Raw genomic sequence first — 17,299 nt, forward strand, 5'->3', positions numbered from 1 at the left:
AGGGCAGGAACTATCAATACTGTTAAGAGCCAACCGAGCTGCTCTTTGGAGGGAGGGGGTTGGCTGGAGTGCCCTGCCCACTTCTCTCAGCAAACATTTCATCTCGGCTTCAGGAGGGATGAGGGCACCACTGTTAGAGCCAACAGCTTCATCGGGGATTAGTCACCGGGAGATAACCTAGGATGACCTCAGATCTTACTCTAGACCTCTGAACAGCCAGAGTTCTCAGTCTCTCTTGGGATGGGGACATACTGGCCATTTCCCCGAGCTCTTGATGAGACTGCTGCCCATGTTCCCAAAGTTGCTTCCCTTCACAAAGGACAGTGGTTGTGATGGCAACAACCAGCCTGGACATGGATTTACTGAGGAATATTTTAAGGACAACCGGTAAAACTCCCCATCCATGATTTGGGAATCATTCCTTTCCTCAGATAAGCCCTAGAACAGCCAGACATAAAGAAAACATTATTTCATTAAAACAGACTAAGTATCTTATATTACCATCAAAAAAACACATAAGTTGAAGCAAGCTTCGAAGACACACAAGTGCATAGCTTCAGATGCCACGTTCCCCACACCTGGGGGAAAGACTGCCAAATCTGAGAAGTAGGAAACCCAGAACAAGAGGAGAGGCCTTAGAAATCTCATCAGGCAGTGAACAAGATACACGACTGAACGATCAGAGACGGCACGCTGTCTTACAGTCTACAAATTTATTTGTTGAGTAAAAACAAAATTAATGTCAAACATGTTAAATTTGGATTGGTTCAAACTTGACTGATGTCTGTCTGCAGCGGAGAAGAGCCGAGGTGAGGGAGATGCACAGTGATGCCGGCGAGGGGACAATGACAAAACACTCTTCCACAGCAGGCGTCCCACAGCCAGAGTGAGTCAGCCAGCCGTGAAGCGGGGACTCGGCGCTGAAGGAGCAGGGGCAGAACCGGGTCAAGTAAGCACAGAGCTCTGAGCAGGAAGGGGTCCAGAACACTCAGAGGACAGGGTGTGGCGAGGCTGGCTGGAGGTCAGCTGTGGGCGCACGTCTGCTGCGTCACTTGGGGAACACGGTGACCACGTCGTATCCCTCGGGGGGTATGACGCGCTCCCGGGCGTGCTTTTCACAGTAGATTTGATCCTCTACGAAGAAATGGCCCTTCTGCTTCAGGTTCGTGCCACAGTCGGTGCACACGTAGCACTCGGGGTGGCGGTGGTGGTCCCGCAGCTTCACAAACACTCCGCTGTGGAGGCAGGGAGGGAGGGAGGAGAGGGCTCCATTAGTTACAAGCACCTGCAGGTGACACCAGGGCTCTGCACCATCCTACCTGAGCTGGGCTTGGGGCTTCTGATTCCCCGGGGCCAGACATTAATCTGGAAGTCCAGTCCACCTCAACAGAGGGCAGCCCTGCTTTTTTACACATTCAGTACCTAAGGGCTCCACAGCACAGGACAACCTGGGCCACCTGGACCTGGACCTGCTCCATTTTATCCAGGTAGGAGTTGTCTCATTTACACCCAAAACAGGTGTTGCATATCCCATAAGGTTTCCTCATTTTCACGGTTTACCCAACCTGCAAGGCCTCGGTGGACTGCAGGGAGTAGGTACTTACACAATGCCAGTGCCACATTTGTCACACATGGGCAACTTCTGAGCATTTCCAATCGATGCGGCCACTTTGGTGACTGGAGCTTTAACACTTCTGAATCCTGAGGGTTTGTTGGGATCCCCTGAAATGACAAAAGCACTTACATTGGCTGGGAAGTGCAGAGCTGCCTAAGTCTCACTCGGCTCTCTCAGAGCCGCTTAGGCACTGGGGTTGGATGTGACTCTGCTGTGTCGTCCCAGGAAAGTTACTTAACTTCTCAGATCTCCTATTTTCCTTTTCTATAAAATGTTCATTTTCTCCTTCACTGCCATACAAAGAGACTTTTAAAAATACTTGAAACCCATCTACAGTGGCAGGCACCTGGGCACACAAATTACATTGCGAATTAAATACATGCAAACACTGATACAGGAACTTACGAACACCTTTTGTGGATATAATAAATAAGTCAATAAAAGCAATATCTGATAACCAAAATACAGTGTATTTAGATGTGGAAAGAGGGCCTATGTTGCTCAGTGGTAGAATGCTTGCCTAGCACTGTGCAAAAGCGCTTAGTCTGATTCCCAGCACTGCAAAAACAAAAACAAAAAAACCCTTCTAGATGCAGAAAAAAATACCTCCCCCTTCCCCCCCCCCCACACAAAATCATTCCAGTACAGCATGCTACAAGCAGCCAGAGGAAAATCATCTACTACATCTTCTGCAGTCAGCTTGGTGCATATGAAATAAGCACCCAGTTGCTAGATGCTCAAATGCCTACAGCTCATCTCATCATATCTCAGGGAACAGAGCCCTCTATCATGGCAGCTTTGCAGAGTAATAAGCTGTTACTATCACTACTGTTGCTATATACTCAGCTGGCTGGGCTTTCCCATCACTTATTTTTTTTTTTTACTACGATGTGTTCTGGCAGTACCATTATATTCGTCAGCTATTTCCACAGTTTTCTAGACTGCAAACAACTTGAATACCAGAACTTTGTTTTGTATATTTTTTAGTTCCCCACAGAGCCTAGCATGGGGCTTAGCAAACTATCCACAAATAACATGGAAATGAATTGTGAAATGCCATGACAGATGCGATGCAGAACGATACAGTCTTGGCCCTGCATGCTTTGACTAAAGAAGCTAGAGATGCCTCCACACCAGTGGTGGTTCTGAACAGGCACCTATGAGCATCCCAGGCCCCGAGAGAAGCTCCAGAAAATTCATAGATGCATCCTACCCCAAACAAGCTCAATTAGCATCCACAGGTGCAGAAAATACTACCATATACCTGCTATTTTAGGCAAAAGCAACTGTTTTCAAACTTTACTGCATATCAGATTCACCAGGTGTGTTTGTTGAGCCACAGATTGCTGGGTCCCTACCACCAGATTCTGTAGGCCCAGAATGGGGCCTGAGAATTTACATTTCCAATAAGTTCGTAGATGCTGCTGCCGGTTCAGGAACCACTGGACCCAGACCCAAGAGCCACTGGACAAGGGCAGAGGGATAGCTGTCTGGGGGAAGGAGGTGGGAGAGGACCTTCCCATAACCACAACCATGCTAGGCAGTCCTAGGGCTGACAGATAAGGATGCTGCCTCTTCTCTCTACCTACTCAGAAAATGAGTCCCCATATGCTGACCAGTGCTTCTGAACCAAGAATTGAGATATGTTCAAAAAAAGGGTGTTCAGAATGCCTCTGGCTGGTGTGATCACCTGCATATTTTGCCCACAGCTATCCTGCCCCTCCATTCCATGCTTCCCTCTAGTCACTAGTTCTCTGCTGGGAGTGATTTTGTCCCCTAGGTAACAGTTTTGGTTTTCCTAACTGGAGCAGGAAAGCTACTCTCACCCTGGGGCGGGGGGAGAGTCCACGCGGAGGATGGAGCAGCACAGCAACTTGTCCAGTCCTGCAGCGCCACCTGCTGGCTCCGGGGTTTTTTTCCTCTCACTTATACAGCCAACACTGAAATTCAAAGAAATCTCTCTTCTTCCTTACTTCTCAACTAGTTTGCTACTGGACCCCAGGCAACCACAAATATTTCCAAATTTCTCTTTTTCCAGTGAGAACTTCATATCAAATACTTGTAGGGAAAAAACTGAAAATGATCTAAATAAAACACTTTGTTTTTCTATCCACTTCACAGCACAACAATCTTCCATGGCTCCACACTGCCTACAGAATCAAGCTCCTGATCCTTAACCTAGCACTGGTGGTCCTCTGTAAGACTCCAGACATCTAAGGATCCTCCTGGAATCCAGAGTACCAGTCAAAATGAGCCTGCATAAGCATGTGGCCAGCTTACTCCTCTAAGGAAGCTCTGGCCACCACTGTGCTATCAGCCCATGACACCTGGGCATGTTAAGTCTCCCTCCCATAGACAGATGACCAAAGGTGGTATAGACCTACACAATGGAATAGAATTCTGCCTTAAAAAGGAAGGAATTTCTGACACATGCTACAACACAGATGAACTCTGAGGACGTTAATACCAAGTGAAATGGGCCAGCCACAATAAGCCAAACTGTGTGATCCCATTCATGAGGGGTATTTGGAACTGTTAGATTCAGAGACAGCGAGTGGAGGAGGCCAGGGGCTGGGGAAGCAGGGAAAGGGGAGTTATTCTTGATTGAGTACCAAGTTTCAGTTCTGCAAGATGAAGAGTTCTGTGGATGGACGGTGGTGACCATAGCATGACATGAATGCACTTAAAGCCACTGAACTGAACACTTAAACAGAATTATGATGGTAAACTTTACGTTATATATAATCCATCAAAATGAAAAACCATAAAGGCTCCTTTGGCCTGCAGATTTCTGCATTTCTCCAGAGCAAGATGAAGAGGGAGGAACCCAAGGCCCTATTCTCCTGGTACAGCAGGTGAATTTCATCCAAAAGGAGTCTCCCAAGGTTTATCACTTGAGCACCTTGCTGACTGTGCATGGGGCACTTTGCAAGACTCATTTTACCCTCACTTTTTAACAACCCCTTGAGGTCCTTGTTATCAGCCTTACTGGAAGAAGAAACTAGGGCTGAGAGAGACCAGCAACTTGCTGGAGGCCTCATAGCAGCTCAGGCAGATCCCGATGCCAGTGCTTTCTGCCCCCACAGCACTGCTCTTTGAACCAGAGACCTTTCCAAATGACAGTAATCCTCATCAGGTGCTTTAGCCATGTACCCGCCACTGCCCTGGGCTTTGACCATTTCATTCCAAGTAAAAATAGGTATTTGATTTCCCTCCCCCAGGGCCTTCTGCATGTGACAGATGTTTGGACTGGAATTTATCCTGTTGCATTCAGTGAAAAACTAAAGTACACATTCAGAGACAGGAAAATCTACAAGATCTGTTATTTCCTTCTTCCTTTTTAGCTAGATCTTGATTTTCTTTGGGGCAAGAAGGCATATAGCCTAAGGGATACAGATGTAATTCTCAGACTCTTGTGCAACTACGTGTGGCCATGTGACTAGGTCTTGATCAATATAATGTAAATGAAACAGTAGCGGGACTTATGGGAAAGAGAAAGCTGGCTCATCTGAAAGGGGATTACCCAATCACCCCTGTCCCCTTCCTTCCTCCCTGGTGCCTGGAAATGAGCATGATGGATGGAATACCAGCTGCCAATTAGGACCACGAAGTAGCCAGGAAACCATGGAAACCAAGGGTTTGGTTGATGGAGCACAGGATGGAAGGAGCCCAGACCCTAACGAGCATGGAGCTGAGGACCTCCTGCTCAGGTCCTTCTCTATGAGCCCAGGTGAACTCTGCATCCTCTGGTTATGTCCTAGTTTGGGCTGGGCTGACTGACTTCACCCCTCTTGATTCACATCCACCTAGAGGAAAATAAACCGTGCTTCTCATGTTTTGACAAACCTGTCACCCTCAAGGGCTGGAGCCCAAGTCCAAGTCTTTCGTCAGTCAGGCCCTAATACTGGAACTAATACAAAGTCTGGCTCATTTCTTCCCAGCTGCACAAGTTCTCCAAGCAAAGAAGGAGACTGCTGGTAGAACAATATCTTTTAGCATAAAAGAAACATTTTCCTAATTTTCTGTGGGTATACATTACCACTCTCTAAAGAACTCATACCGTGGGGGAGGAAGCCCAGGTGCTGGGTGTGTCTCAGCCGGGAAGCTTCAGCACAAAGGGCCTCCCCAGAAGAAACTGAAACTCTAACAGAAGGGGTTGAGGGGGAGGTTCCCCTTACTCAGGGCACTCAGCTCTGACCCTCCCCAGAGGCCCTGCACAGACAAGTCAGCCCTTGGCAGCCTGGCAGAAGCAGGTTCCCCCAGGAGATTCCCCAAGCACCCCTTCCAGGAGTACCGACTTTGTTCACATGCGGATAGTCTGAGAAGAGGACAAGGGCTTTCAACATCTTAAAAGCCAGAGCTGGAGATGGAGTTCAGTGGTACAGCACTTGCCAGGTATGAATGAGGCCCTGGGTACTGCAAAAAAAATAAAGTGCATGCCAAGCAATGTGGTCTAAGCCAGTGAGATGGCTGACCAGGAACAGGGACAGAGGTTGTAGAGGGCCAGGCATCAAAAGGACCAGGTGTTGTGGTTTGGATCTGAGCTGTCCCCTAAAAGCTCATGCTTAAGACAATGTAAGATCATTTCAGACTTGAAATGATCGGGTTATGGGACCCTCAGCCTAATCAGTGCATTAATCCCCTGATAGGGATTAACTGGGTGGTAACTGTAAGCAGGTAGGGGTGGCTGGAGGAGGTAGGTCCCTGGGTATATGCCCTTGGGGTTTATATTTTGTCTATGGTGAGGGAAGCTGTCTCTCTCTGCTTCCTGATACCATGGCCTAAGCTGCTTTCTTCCATCAAACTCTTGCCCCATGACATTCTGCCTCCCCTCGGGCACAGAGCAATGGAGTCAGCTGTCCTTGGATGGAGACCTCTGAAACTGTGAGGCCCAAATTCCTCCTCTAAAATCATTCTTGCCAGGTCTTTTGATCACAGAAGCAAAAAAAAAAAAAGTGACTAAAATACCAGTAAAGACCAAAAATGAGAATCCAAGAGGTGCTATCTGGGAGCAGGGGAGACAGGAGCTGCCAACATACAGGCCACATGAATGGGAAGGGGAAAAAGATCCCCTGCTGGGCATAGTGATGCATGCCTGCAATCACAGCTATTTGGGAAGCAAAGGCAGGTGGATTCCAAGTTCAAGGCCAGTCTGGGCAACTTAGCAAGATCCTGTCTCAAATTTTTAAGAAAGCTGGGGTATAACTCACTGGTACAGCACTGGCTTGCCAAGTGCCAGGCTCTGGGTATATGTGTGCCCCGGCACCACAGCAGGGGGAAAAAGCATCCCTTCCTTAGCACATCCCCTTGTCACCAATTTCTCACAATATGCTGGTTATTAAATGAAGATGTTATTTCTGCTCTCTGCTTGAACATCACTATAATAAATACACAGGAGATGTATACAATATGAATTGTCTCCGGAGCCCTGCAGAACCACCCCAGGTGGCCCTGGGCGCCTCAGGCACCAGATCTCACCATGGACAAGCTAAAGCTGACTGGCAGCCTCCTAATGAAGTCTCCAACACCATCATAATCACCAGCATCTGCTCTGTGCTGATCATAGTGAGAGGTGTTTTGCACAGCTTATGAGACCTGAGCCTGGAACAGTTCGGAGACCAGCCTAAGGTCACAGGGTGAGAATGTGGCCATACGGGGGACTCTCAGGCCTTCAAGAAGTCATGCACCTAAAACAAAAACAAACCCATGGCTCCAAAGGGAAAATGGGCCCCTCTCCCTACCTCCCCTTTCTCTCCCCCTTAATGAGCTTTCAGCGCTTTAAAAGCCAAGCTGAAGATGGAGTTCAGTGGTACAGTACTTGCCAGGTATGCATGAGGCCCTGGGCATTGCAAAAAAATAAGGTCCATGCCAAGCAATGTGGTCCACACCAAGTCCACGCAGGAGCACGTGCCTACAATTCCAGCTACCTGAGAGGCTGAGGAGGATTATTAGCTCAAGCCTCCAAGCACACTGTGCCTTCTACCTACTCCAGCTGCACTCACCTGGGTTATCAATGACCAAACCTCACACCAGGCCTTGAACAAGAGCCTCTGACCATAGGTAAGGCTGATTACCTTTTTCCTCTGATTCTAGGATTTCCTGCAAAACCAGGAATGACGTGGACTGTTTCGGGGGCTCATTTAACTCCTGTTTCTCCTGAAGCATCTTGTAAACTTCAGATTCTTTGCTGATGGCAAGGCCGCCTGAAGGCTGAGGATGGTCTAAGCTGTAAAGAATGTTTGGAAATTTATTAGGACATATCAGAAGTGAGCAACGACTTCACCAGACACTCCCCGCCCCCAAACAGACACGCCTGATTCAATGGATGGGTAGAAATTATCCCATCTCCCAGCCCAGCTGTAGACCTTCTGCCAATACCACGGGGTGTCCTCGTAGTCAAAGCTGCCTATGGCTTCAATGCAGCAAGAGGCTATTTTTCCTAATGGTTTTAGTAATTCAATTACATTTTGGCTTAATCCAATGGAAGGGGAATGCTTTACTTCTTTTTAAATTACATAAACATTATGTCAAGGGAAAACTTGGAGGAAGGAATGTGTTGACCACAATCTGACCACTAAAATCTCAGCTGAGTCCCCCGAGGAGGGACCACATACATTCCTCTCATAAGCAGAAATCACTGTTCTTTACTCCCGCGGACCTCACAGGCTTTCCCTGTCTCCACCAGCTCCAGCCTCACGTATCACACCGTAACAGTATCTGTCCTGCCTAGTTCACAGGGATGAGGGCGACCATGCAATGAGCACGTTCTTTGCAAACTGTGAAGAGTTTGAGCCCAGGGACTAGGCAAGCCAGGCCTTGCCTCCCGTGCCTTCCTCCTGTCCCTCTGGGTGCCTCAGAACAGGATGAGACAGGCACTGTTGTGAGCGCTCCCCTCGCTCCTCCACCAAAAACACACACACACACACACACACACACACACACACACACACACACACACACACACACCCGCCTCTCTACCCCTGCTCCTTTTTCCAGTGGGAGGAGACCTGTGCTGCCAGGTTTCAAGGAAAGAAGGTAAACAGGAGACTCCAGAGAGTTCTACAGGATGGATTCCTGCAGAGTCTATCCTGAATCTGACCCTCCTCACCGCCCCAGCTCTCCAAGTGTCCAAGCCACACCATGACTTGACTGACCAGCTGCCTAATTTGTCCCTCTGAGGCCAATCTCAGCTGCAGGACAGGCTTGGTTTCAACCAGAGGCCAGTAGGATATTTTAAATAAATGAATCAGACTCCATCATGACATGGTTCTATGTGATCTCATCTGACTTTAAACCAATTACTTATTTTAATAACAAAATACAGGTTTAAGGGGTTGGGGTTGTGGCTCAGTGGTACAGTTCTTGCCTAGCATGTGTGAGGCACTGGGTTCGATCCTCAGCACCACATAAAAATAAACAAAGGCATTCTGTCCATTTACAACTACAAAAAAAAAAAAAAAACAAACAATGATACTTGTCTATTTAAAAAAAATACAAGTTTAATCAAATTCAACTTTTAGAGTAAATGTTCACTACAGAAATAGGAAAAAGGCCCTAAAAGATGTAGCCCGGCTTCCCATTCCAAATGCAGCTCCTGACCCAGCCTCTAGCAGAGCAGCCCTGGGCAGTGCCTAGGCCGGCCAGCTTGTCTTGCACTGCTCTGTCTGGAATGTCTCCCCAGACACCCCCAGAGCATTCAGGATTCCTTCAGATGCACTCCTCAGAGAGGGCTTCCTGACCCAAATTACAACCATCCACCCCACCCCACCACTGTCTACCCGCCACTTATTTCTCACTGTGTATTGTACCTGCATCTCTTTATTCTGTAGTGTCTGTCTCCCCCTAGAAGGTAAGCAGGGACTTGGCCTGTTTTATTGCCCAGGACTTGCTGGACACCTGCCCCAGGGCCAGAGCTCAGCAGGTATCAGGTAAGTGACCAACAATGCCACAGGGCCTGGTGCCTGTCCCCCTCTCTTTCCCCTGGTCCTGAAGGTTCATGGGGGCTCTCCAGGACAGCGGTCCCCAGCTCCTGCCCCATATTACCTCCTTCTCACTTCAGCTGCTTCTTCAGAAGATGACAAAGGGACATGTGGCCAGTAGAACAAAAAGCAAATAAACACCAGATGGATCGGTGGCGGTATAAGTTATTGACGCAAATGGACAGACGTGTACATAAATACCCGTAGTTCCTAAGTAATAATGCTGCAAGCTCTCCAGCCCGCTAGGCAGCCTCCCAGCTTTAAGAATGTGTGCAGGTGCCAATAATTATACAAATTATGTTTATTCACTCACTTCCCACCCACCCATTGTGTAATTAGCTCACACTGGATTTTAAAAAGAAAATCAGGGTCTATGTTCCCATGTAATTTTCCTCCCAGTTACTTCTCCTTCTCTCTCCCCACTTCTCTCTCTCTCTCTCTCCCCTCCTTCTCTCCCTCCTGCTCTCTCTCTTCTCTGACAATCTGTGGGGCAGCCTGGGGAGCCTCTGGGGACACGTTAAGTCCTCAGTTCTGCCAGGGGCCATGACTCACACCTGCAATCCCACCTACTCAGGAGGGAGGCTGAGGTAGGAGAACCACAAGTTCAAGGTCAGCCTCATCAGCTGAGTGTTACAAACTTTAAAAAGGCTGTGGATGTGGTAAAGTGCCACTGGGTTCAAATCCCAGTACTGAAAGGAAAAAGAAAAAGGCCTAGTCGCAGCTGAATGCTGTGTCAGTCGCAGCCATGAAGCCGCAGGTGCTTCCCTAGGACTCCAGTCCTGTTCTGGCAACAGAGAACCAGGCCCCCAAGGAGTGACGCAAGCTCTGCTGCTGCCAGAGAAGGTCAGCATTTAAGCAGAAACGCTGGTCAGCTGGTCACTGCGGAAGGGAAAGCAGCCATCCTGGCTCTCCTGCCCAGGGCAGCTGGTCCCTGCCTTTGTCTCTCCTCCATCTGCAGGAAGTGTGGGAGCCTCCCACGGCAGGCCCGTGGGCCACCCTGACCACTTGCTCCTACCAAGGGTCTTCCTCCCTTGGGCTTACCGATTCAGCCCCATTCCCCGAGTGACATGCCCGACTTTTTAGCTTGGAACTTGCCCTATGGCCAGAGCATTCCATTATTTTTGACGAATCTTTTTTCTATTACTCTTGGAACTATTTTAAAATCAAGAGCAGACCAAGGAATGTTCTTGGGAAGAATTTCTCCTCTTCTTTGGTGTATGTTATGTCTGGAAGCCTCCAAGGAAACATTAAAATGAAAAAAACCCAAACCACAAGGCCATCACATATTCTTCCAGCAAACAACCTTATAAAAATAGTTCTCTAATTAAAAAAAAAATACTATCTTTCCTCGTTGGTTTATCATTTCCTCCATTTTTTTTTTTTTTTTGAGAGAGAGAGAGAATTTTTTAATATTCATTTTTTAGTTTTCGGCAGACACAACATCTTTGTCTGTATGTGGTGCTGAGGATCAAACCCGGGCCGCACACATGCCAGGCGAGCGTGCTACCGCTTGAGCCACATCCCCAGCCCCATTTCCTCCATTTTGATTGTCAAAAACTATAACTTAACTAAATATATTTAAGTATGATTTAAATAATACCCTCCTCCCTCAGATAAGACACAGAATATTTTCTTCTTGGGGATTTACTGATCCCACTATAAACTGAAGAGAAAAAGCACATTCACAGACAAAGTATGACCAATGTTTTCACCATCTTTTCAGTCTTGTAGTGTCCACAGTAGTGCAAGCTACCCATGTCCACGTGTCTGTCCACAACATCCATAAACCCCATGCTTCCTGTGTGTCATGGGTCTAGGGACAGAAGAGGGCAAGGTCACTGGTGGTACTTTCAGACAACATGTGGACATTCCCTTTAGGGTCTATGAGACAAGCAATGCTGATGCCAATGACCATCTCATAACAGTTCCCGGACCCTGGGAGGACGTGTGGGCCTCCGCGTCGGGGAATACCCAGAAAGCCCTGCCTGAAGAGCACCCAGCTCCAGCAGTCATTATATAAGGGGACTTGTGCAGGAGAGCACTCCAGACACATCCTGAGGAACTGGGTTGGCAGGGAGGCAGCCATGGAGGGCTCAGTTCTCAGAGGCCAAGATAACCCCCCCCCAAAAAAAAAAATACTATTTACTCATTTATTCCCAAGTAATAACATCACTGCTGGACAATTTACAAAGCACTTTCAGTATCCATTACCTTACCTGAAACACTGATATGCCTGATTCACACATAGTAATAGCCTAAGACCCAAACTCTTAACATTAGGCATTCTGGAATTAACATGATAACACAATGTTTTAAAAATAATTAGAACAAAATATGCATAAGAAATGCAACCAGCCTCAGCAATTGATCAAGGCCCTAAACCACTTAGTGAGACCCTATCTCAAAATAAAATATAAAAAAGGTTAGGGATGTGGCTCAGTGGTTAAGTGCCTCTGGGTTCAATTCCTAATATCAAAAGAAAAAAAAAATAAATGGAACCCAAAAGTCCCATTTGTGTATATAAAAACAAGAGAGGAAGAAAATTCTTTCTTTGATGCTGAGATTTGGCTATACCCAAAGTGTGTCCCCCAAGAGTTCGTGTGTCATAGGCTTGGTCCTCAGTATGATAATGTTAGAAGCAGACTTTTAAGAGGTCGAACCTAGTAGGGAGCACTGCCCTCAGGTCAACATAGTCTTATGGAACTCAATTTAGGTGAGTTGTGATAAAAGAATGAACCTGTACCTTCTCCACTCTCTGGCTACCTATCTTGCCAGGGGATCTCTCCCTCTTGCCCACATTCTCACCATTATGTTATCTGCCATAAGGTCCTCCCCAGAGCCAAGTCAATCCCAGCACATGCCCTTGAATCTCCAAAGCTGAGGCACAAACCTTTTTTTCTTATAAAGTCTCTAGGCTCAGATACTTTGTTACAGCAATGGAAAACAGACTAATCCATATGGTTTCACAAAATATAATCCACATGACTGAGTCTCAAAGAGAAAAACATTTTCGGGTGAACACTGGTGGGACACATTTTTCTAAACCTACTCTTTTATAGCTTTGATAATAAAATATAGGAGTTTAATCTAACTCAACTCCTTTGGAGTAACTATACATTACATAAAGTTTCCTAGTCCTTGTTTCTCCGAGTCATGCTTGGAGCTGCTGTGCACCAGTTTCCTAAATGCTCAGTATTTTCTAAACCACTATTTCAGGACCTGAACTCAGTGATAGTGTAGCCAGGCTGCCCAGCCTGATGAGGTGATCTTTAGAACATCAGAAGAAACTCCCTTTGAGCTAGCTCACCTCCAGAGGAGGATTTTGGAGGCTGAGTTTAGTCTATGATTTGCAGGCCTGCCTCAGCAAAAGAGCAGCTGGAGCCAGAAGAAAGTCAAAAGATCAAGGACCAAAAAAGCAGCCCATAGCTCTGGACATGGATTTCATTTCAGCCCAGCAACCTTGAAATGAAAGTCAACTCCCTCAAAATAATGAAGTTAACAGAGTGGTGACAAAAAGGGCTTTTTTGTTTTCACATGAGCCCTCACCTGTGGCATCAGCTTCGTAATCTGTATATAAGTCCTAACTAAAACAAGAACGCTCTCAACAAAAAAATTCATTTCAAATATTAAAATATAAGCAGGTAAAAAAGATGGAACATATATATATCATGACAACATTAATCAAGAGAAAGCAGGAGTGGCTCAGTTACTATCTGATTAAGTGGACATCTGAATAAATACATGCACCAGATACAGAAAAGGACATTACACACCCACAAACAGGCCAACCCACTGAGAAGCTAACCACCTTACAATGACAGAGCTTCAAAATATGGAAACATGGATAGAACTAAAAGGAGAACTGGACCAATTCAGAATCATAGCTCCAGAATTCAATACTGCTGTCTCAACAACCAACAGAACTGAGCAGACGTCAGCAAGGACACGGACAAACTCAGTACCATCAGCCAACAGGATCTCATGGGCATTTGAAATCCATTCCCAACAAAAGCAGAATGAAGTCTTTCCAAGGGTCCGCAAACAGACACCAAGACCACATTCTGGGCCATAAAACAAACCTCGACCAATGTTAAAAAACTGAAATTACACCAAGGGTGTTCTCCGACCACAATGAACTCAAACCAGAAACTGAAAGCAGGAAAATCTCTATAAACACTTGAAAATTAAACAGACCTCTAAATAATACATGGGTCAAAAAGGAAGTCTGAAGGAAATCATAAATAAATCAAACTGAATGAAAATGAAAAATAAAACAGTAAACCTGCAGTGCATAGCTGGGGGAGGAGTGGAGAAGGAAACCAATAGCACTAAATAGGGGAAGTCCAATCAGTCTCCGAAGTCATTAAGTCATCCAAGTCATCAATAATCATCATAATAAATAACCTATAATGATAAATAAATTTATAAATAACAAATGATAATAAATAAACTCTAACATTCAGGACCAAGAAAAAGAAGAGCAAAAACTCTAATACCATCAGAGCACACGGAAGGAAAGGAGGTAAAGGCAAGAGCATAAATCAATGAGAGAAAAAAGAAAAAAAATGATAGAGGGAAATATATTCCTTGGAAAGATCAAAAAAACTGGCAAAGTGCTAGCTAAACTGAAGAAGGAAAAAAGGGTGACATGGCATATGTTACCAATATTGGGAATGAAACAGGACATCACGACAAACCCTATAGACACAAAAGAATAGTAAGGCGTACCCTGAACAGACCACCCACACTTAATTTTGGCAATTCAGAAGAAGTGAACCAATTTCTTGAAAACCGCAAACTACCACAACACTCACCCAATGTGAAAACAATAGTTTGAATAACCATATAACCATTAAGGAATTAAGGAAATAACTCTGAAACAGAGTAATCTTTAAATTTCCCAAAAAAAGAAATGGTCTAACTAGAAAATTATACCAAACTTTTAAAGATTAACAATTAATAATAACCAATTTTACACCAACTCTTCTTCTATTTCCCAACTTACTGTATGAAGTATTACGCTGACAAAAATCCAGATGACAACTGTCCTTAAAAAAAAGGAAACCATAGTCAAGTATCCCTCATAAATATAGCCATAAAATTCAACAATATATAAAAAGAATTACATACCATGATCAAGTGGAGTTAATTTCAGGAATTTAAGTCTAGCTTAAAAATCGGTCGGTGCAATCCACCATATTAACAGGCATAAGTAAATAAATAAATGGATCTTATACAGCATAGAAATATTATTTTATACATATCATAGAAAAACTATTTGATAAGATTTAACATCTATTTAAGACAAAAACTCTCAGCAAAACAAATAGAAAAAACTCCATAGCTTGATTAAAAAAACATGTACAGAAATCTATATGTAGCACCATACTTAATGATGAATGTCTTCCCCACAGACTGAGAACAAGACACTGTCACTCAGCATAGTACTATAAGTAGTAGTCATGGAGAAGGCAAGAAAAGGAAACAGAAGGCTTAGATATCAGAGAGAAGATATAAAACTATCTCTACTGGCATACCACATGATTCTCAAGATAGAAAATTACGTGGAATCTACCAAAAACTCTCACAATTAACAAGCTCCCAAGAATGCATCAAAATAAACATACAGGACACAAGATAAACAGAAAAGTCACATGCATGTCTTTATACTGGCAATGAACACATGGACACTGAAATTAAAAATACAATGCCATTTACAACTGCTCAAAAAGTAGATTTACCCTCCTCTACATAGTTGTAAATCTAACAAAACATGTATGAGACTTGCAAAAACTGAAAATACCACAATAATGATGAAAGACATTAAAGAGGATCTAAATAAGTAACATAGGACCATGTTCACGAATTGGAAGACAAGACAAAACTAGAGATGTCAGTTCTCCCCAAATTGATATATAGGATTACTTCGATTTGCCTTTAAAAATCCCATAAGATTTTATAAGATTAAATAGGATTATTCTAAAACTTATGAGCAGGATGTGGTGGTACTTGCCTGTAAACCCAGCTACTCCTCAGGGGGGGAGGCTGCAGAGGAGGATCACAAGTTCAAGGCCAACTTAACAAAACTGGATCTCAAAATTTAAAATAAAATAAAAAGAGCTAGGGATTGCCAGGCGCAGTGGCACACACCTATAATCCCAGCAACTTGGGTGGCTAAAGTAGGAGGTTTGCAAGTTCAAAGCCAGCCTCAGCAATTTAGGGAGGCCCTGTCTCAAAACAAAAAATAAAAAAGACTGGGGATGTGGTTCAGTGATTCAGTGCCCCTAGGTTCAATCTCTATGCCAAAAGGGAAAGACAGCAGGGAGTTCAGTGGTAGACAGCCCCTGGGTTCAATCCCCAGTACTATACGCCAAGATAAAAATTAAACTTAAAAATAAAAATAAAATATATATGAAAAGGAAAAGAACAAGAGTATTTAAAACAATTCTGAAAAGTAAAAATAAAAAGGGAGGAATCAGTCTACCTAATTTCAAGACTTAGTTTATAGCTATAGCAATCAAGACTGTGGTACTGACAAGGGACAAATAGATCAGTGGAGCAACATGGAGAATACAGAAATAGAAACATATAAATGTGACCAACTGTTTTATTTTAATAAAGATGCAAAAGAAGTTTAATGGAGAAAGTACAGCCTTTTGGAAAATGATCCAAGAATAACTATTTGCTGAATCTCATACACCATAAAAAAATTTACTCAAAATGCCTCAAGACTTAAATGTAAAAAGTAAAAGTATGTATTGTTTAGAAAAAAAAAAAAAATAGATGAAAATTTTCAGGCTCTAGGACCAGACAAAGAGTTCTTGACACCAAAAGCATGATCCATAAAAGGACAAACTGATAAAGTGAACTTCCTGAAAAGAAACAACGTGCTTTGTGAAAGATCCTGCACAGAGCTTCAAGGACAAGCTTCAGACTGGGAACAGATGTCTGCAAGCCACCTATCAACCAAGGACTAGAGAACATACCGATGGTAAAGCAGCCCAGGAGAAGACGTTCAATACCACTGACCTCAAAAAGATGCGATCAAAACTGCAATGACATATTACTACACTTCAGAATAGCTAATATGAAAAAAAAAATAGTAGTAACAGCAAATGCGGGGGGGGGGGGGGGACGTGAAAAAACCGGATCATTCCTACATTGCTGGTGTAAATGTAAGATGGTACAGACACAGCAGAACAGCTTGACAGCCTCCTTATGAACCAGCAATTGCACTTCTAGACAATTATCCCAGAAAAATTAAAATGAATGTTTGCACAAAAACGTTTACAGGAACATTTAATTTTATTTATAATAACCAAAAACTAGGCACCACCTATACGTCTTCTAAAAGGTGAATGGGTAAGCAAAGTGTGGGACATGTCTAAAACAGAATATTCAGCAATGTAAAGGAAGAAGCTAGGATGAAACAAACAGGCATAAAATCAAAATGAAAATAGAGAACTTGTTCAAAACTACAGACAATTGGCCTTAACAATCACAAAACGCCACCCTTCAGCAGTGGTCTCTTGTCCTTTCATTATTACGATTGACGTCACTGGTTTGTGGCGATGCCTACTCTTTTGTTTCTGATTTTTGCTATTTCAGTGTTCTCTTTTTTTCTTGGTCTAGCAAAGGTTTGCCCGTTCTATTAGTTTTTGAAAAAAGTCAATTCTTAGTTCTGTGGATTTTCTCTACTAAATCT

General features: G+C 44.3%; 1 protein-coding gene across 1 annotated transcript in view; it reads right to left on the reverse strand.

The window, feature by feature from the left end:
* Nucleotides 1-731: 731 nt before the first annotated feature.
* The window catches only part of Pdlim1 (PDZ and LIM domain 1), a 45,140-nt gene continuing 28,572 nt past the window's right edge, over nucleotides 732-17,299 (reverse strand). Inside the window, exons 5-7 of the mRNA XM_076834330.1 lie at nucleotides 7,690-7,841; nucleotides 1,605-1,722; nucleotides 732-1,235 (exon numbers count right to left, since the gene is read on the reverse strand). Coding sequence (XP_076690445.1) covers nucleotides 1,049-1,235; nucleotides 1,605-1,722; nucleotides 7,690-7,841 — 457 coding nt within the window. The 3' untranslated portion in view covers nucleotides 732-1,048. The remainder of the gene's footprint in view (nucleotides 1,236-1,604; nucleotides 1,723-7,689; nucleotides 7,842-17,299) is intronic.

Source organism: Callospermophilus lateralis, chromosome 15, assembly GCF_048772815.1.
Source record: "Callospermophilus lateralis isolate mCalLat2 chromosome 15, mCalLat2.hap1, whole genome shotgun sequence".
NCBI lineage: Eukaryota > Metazoa > Chordata > Mammalia > Rodentia > Sciuridae > Callospermophilus > Callospermophilus lateralis.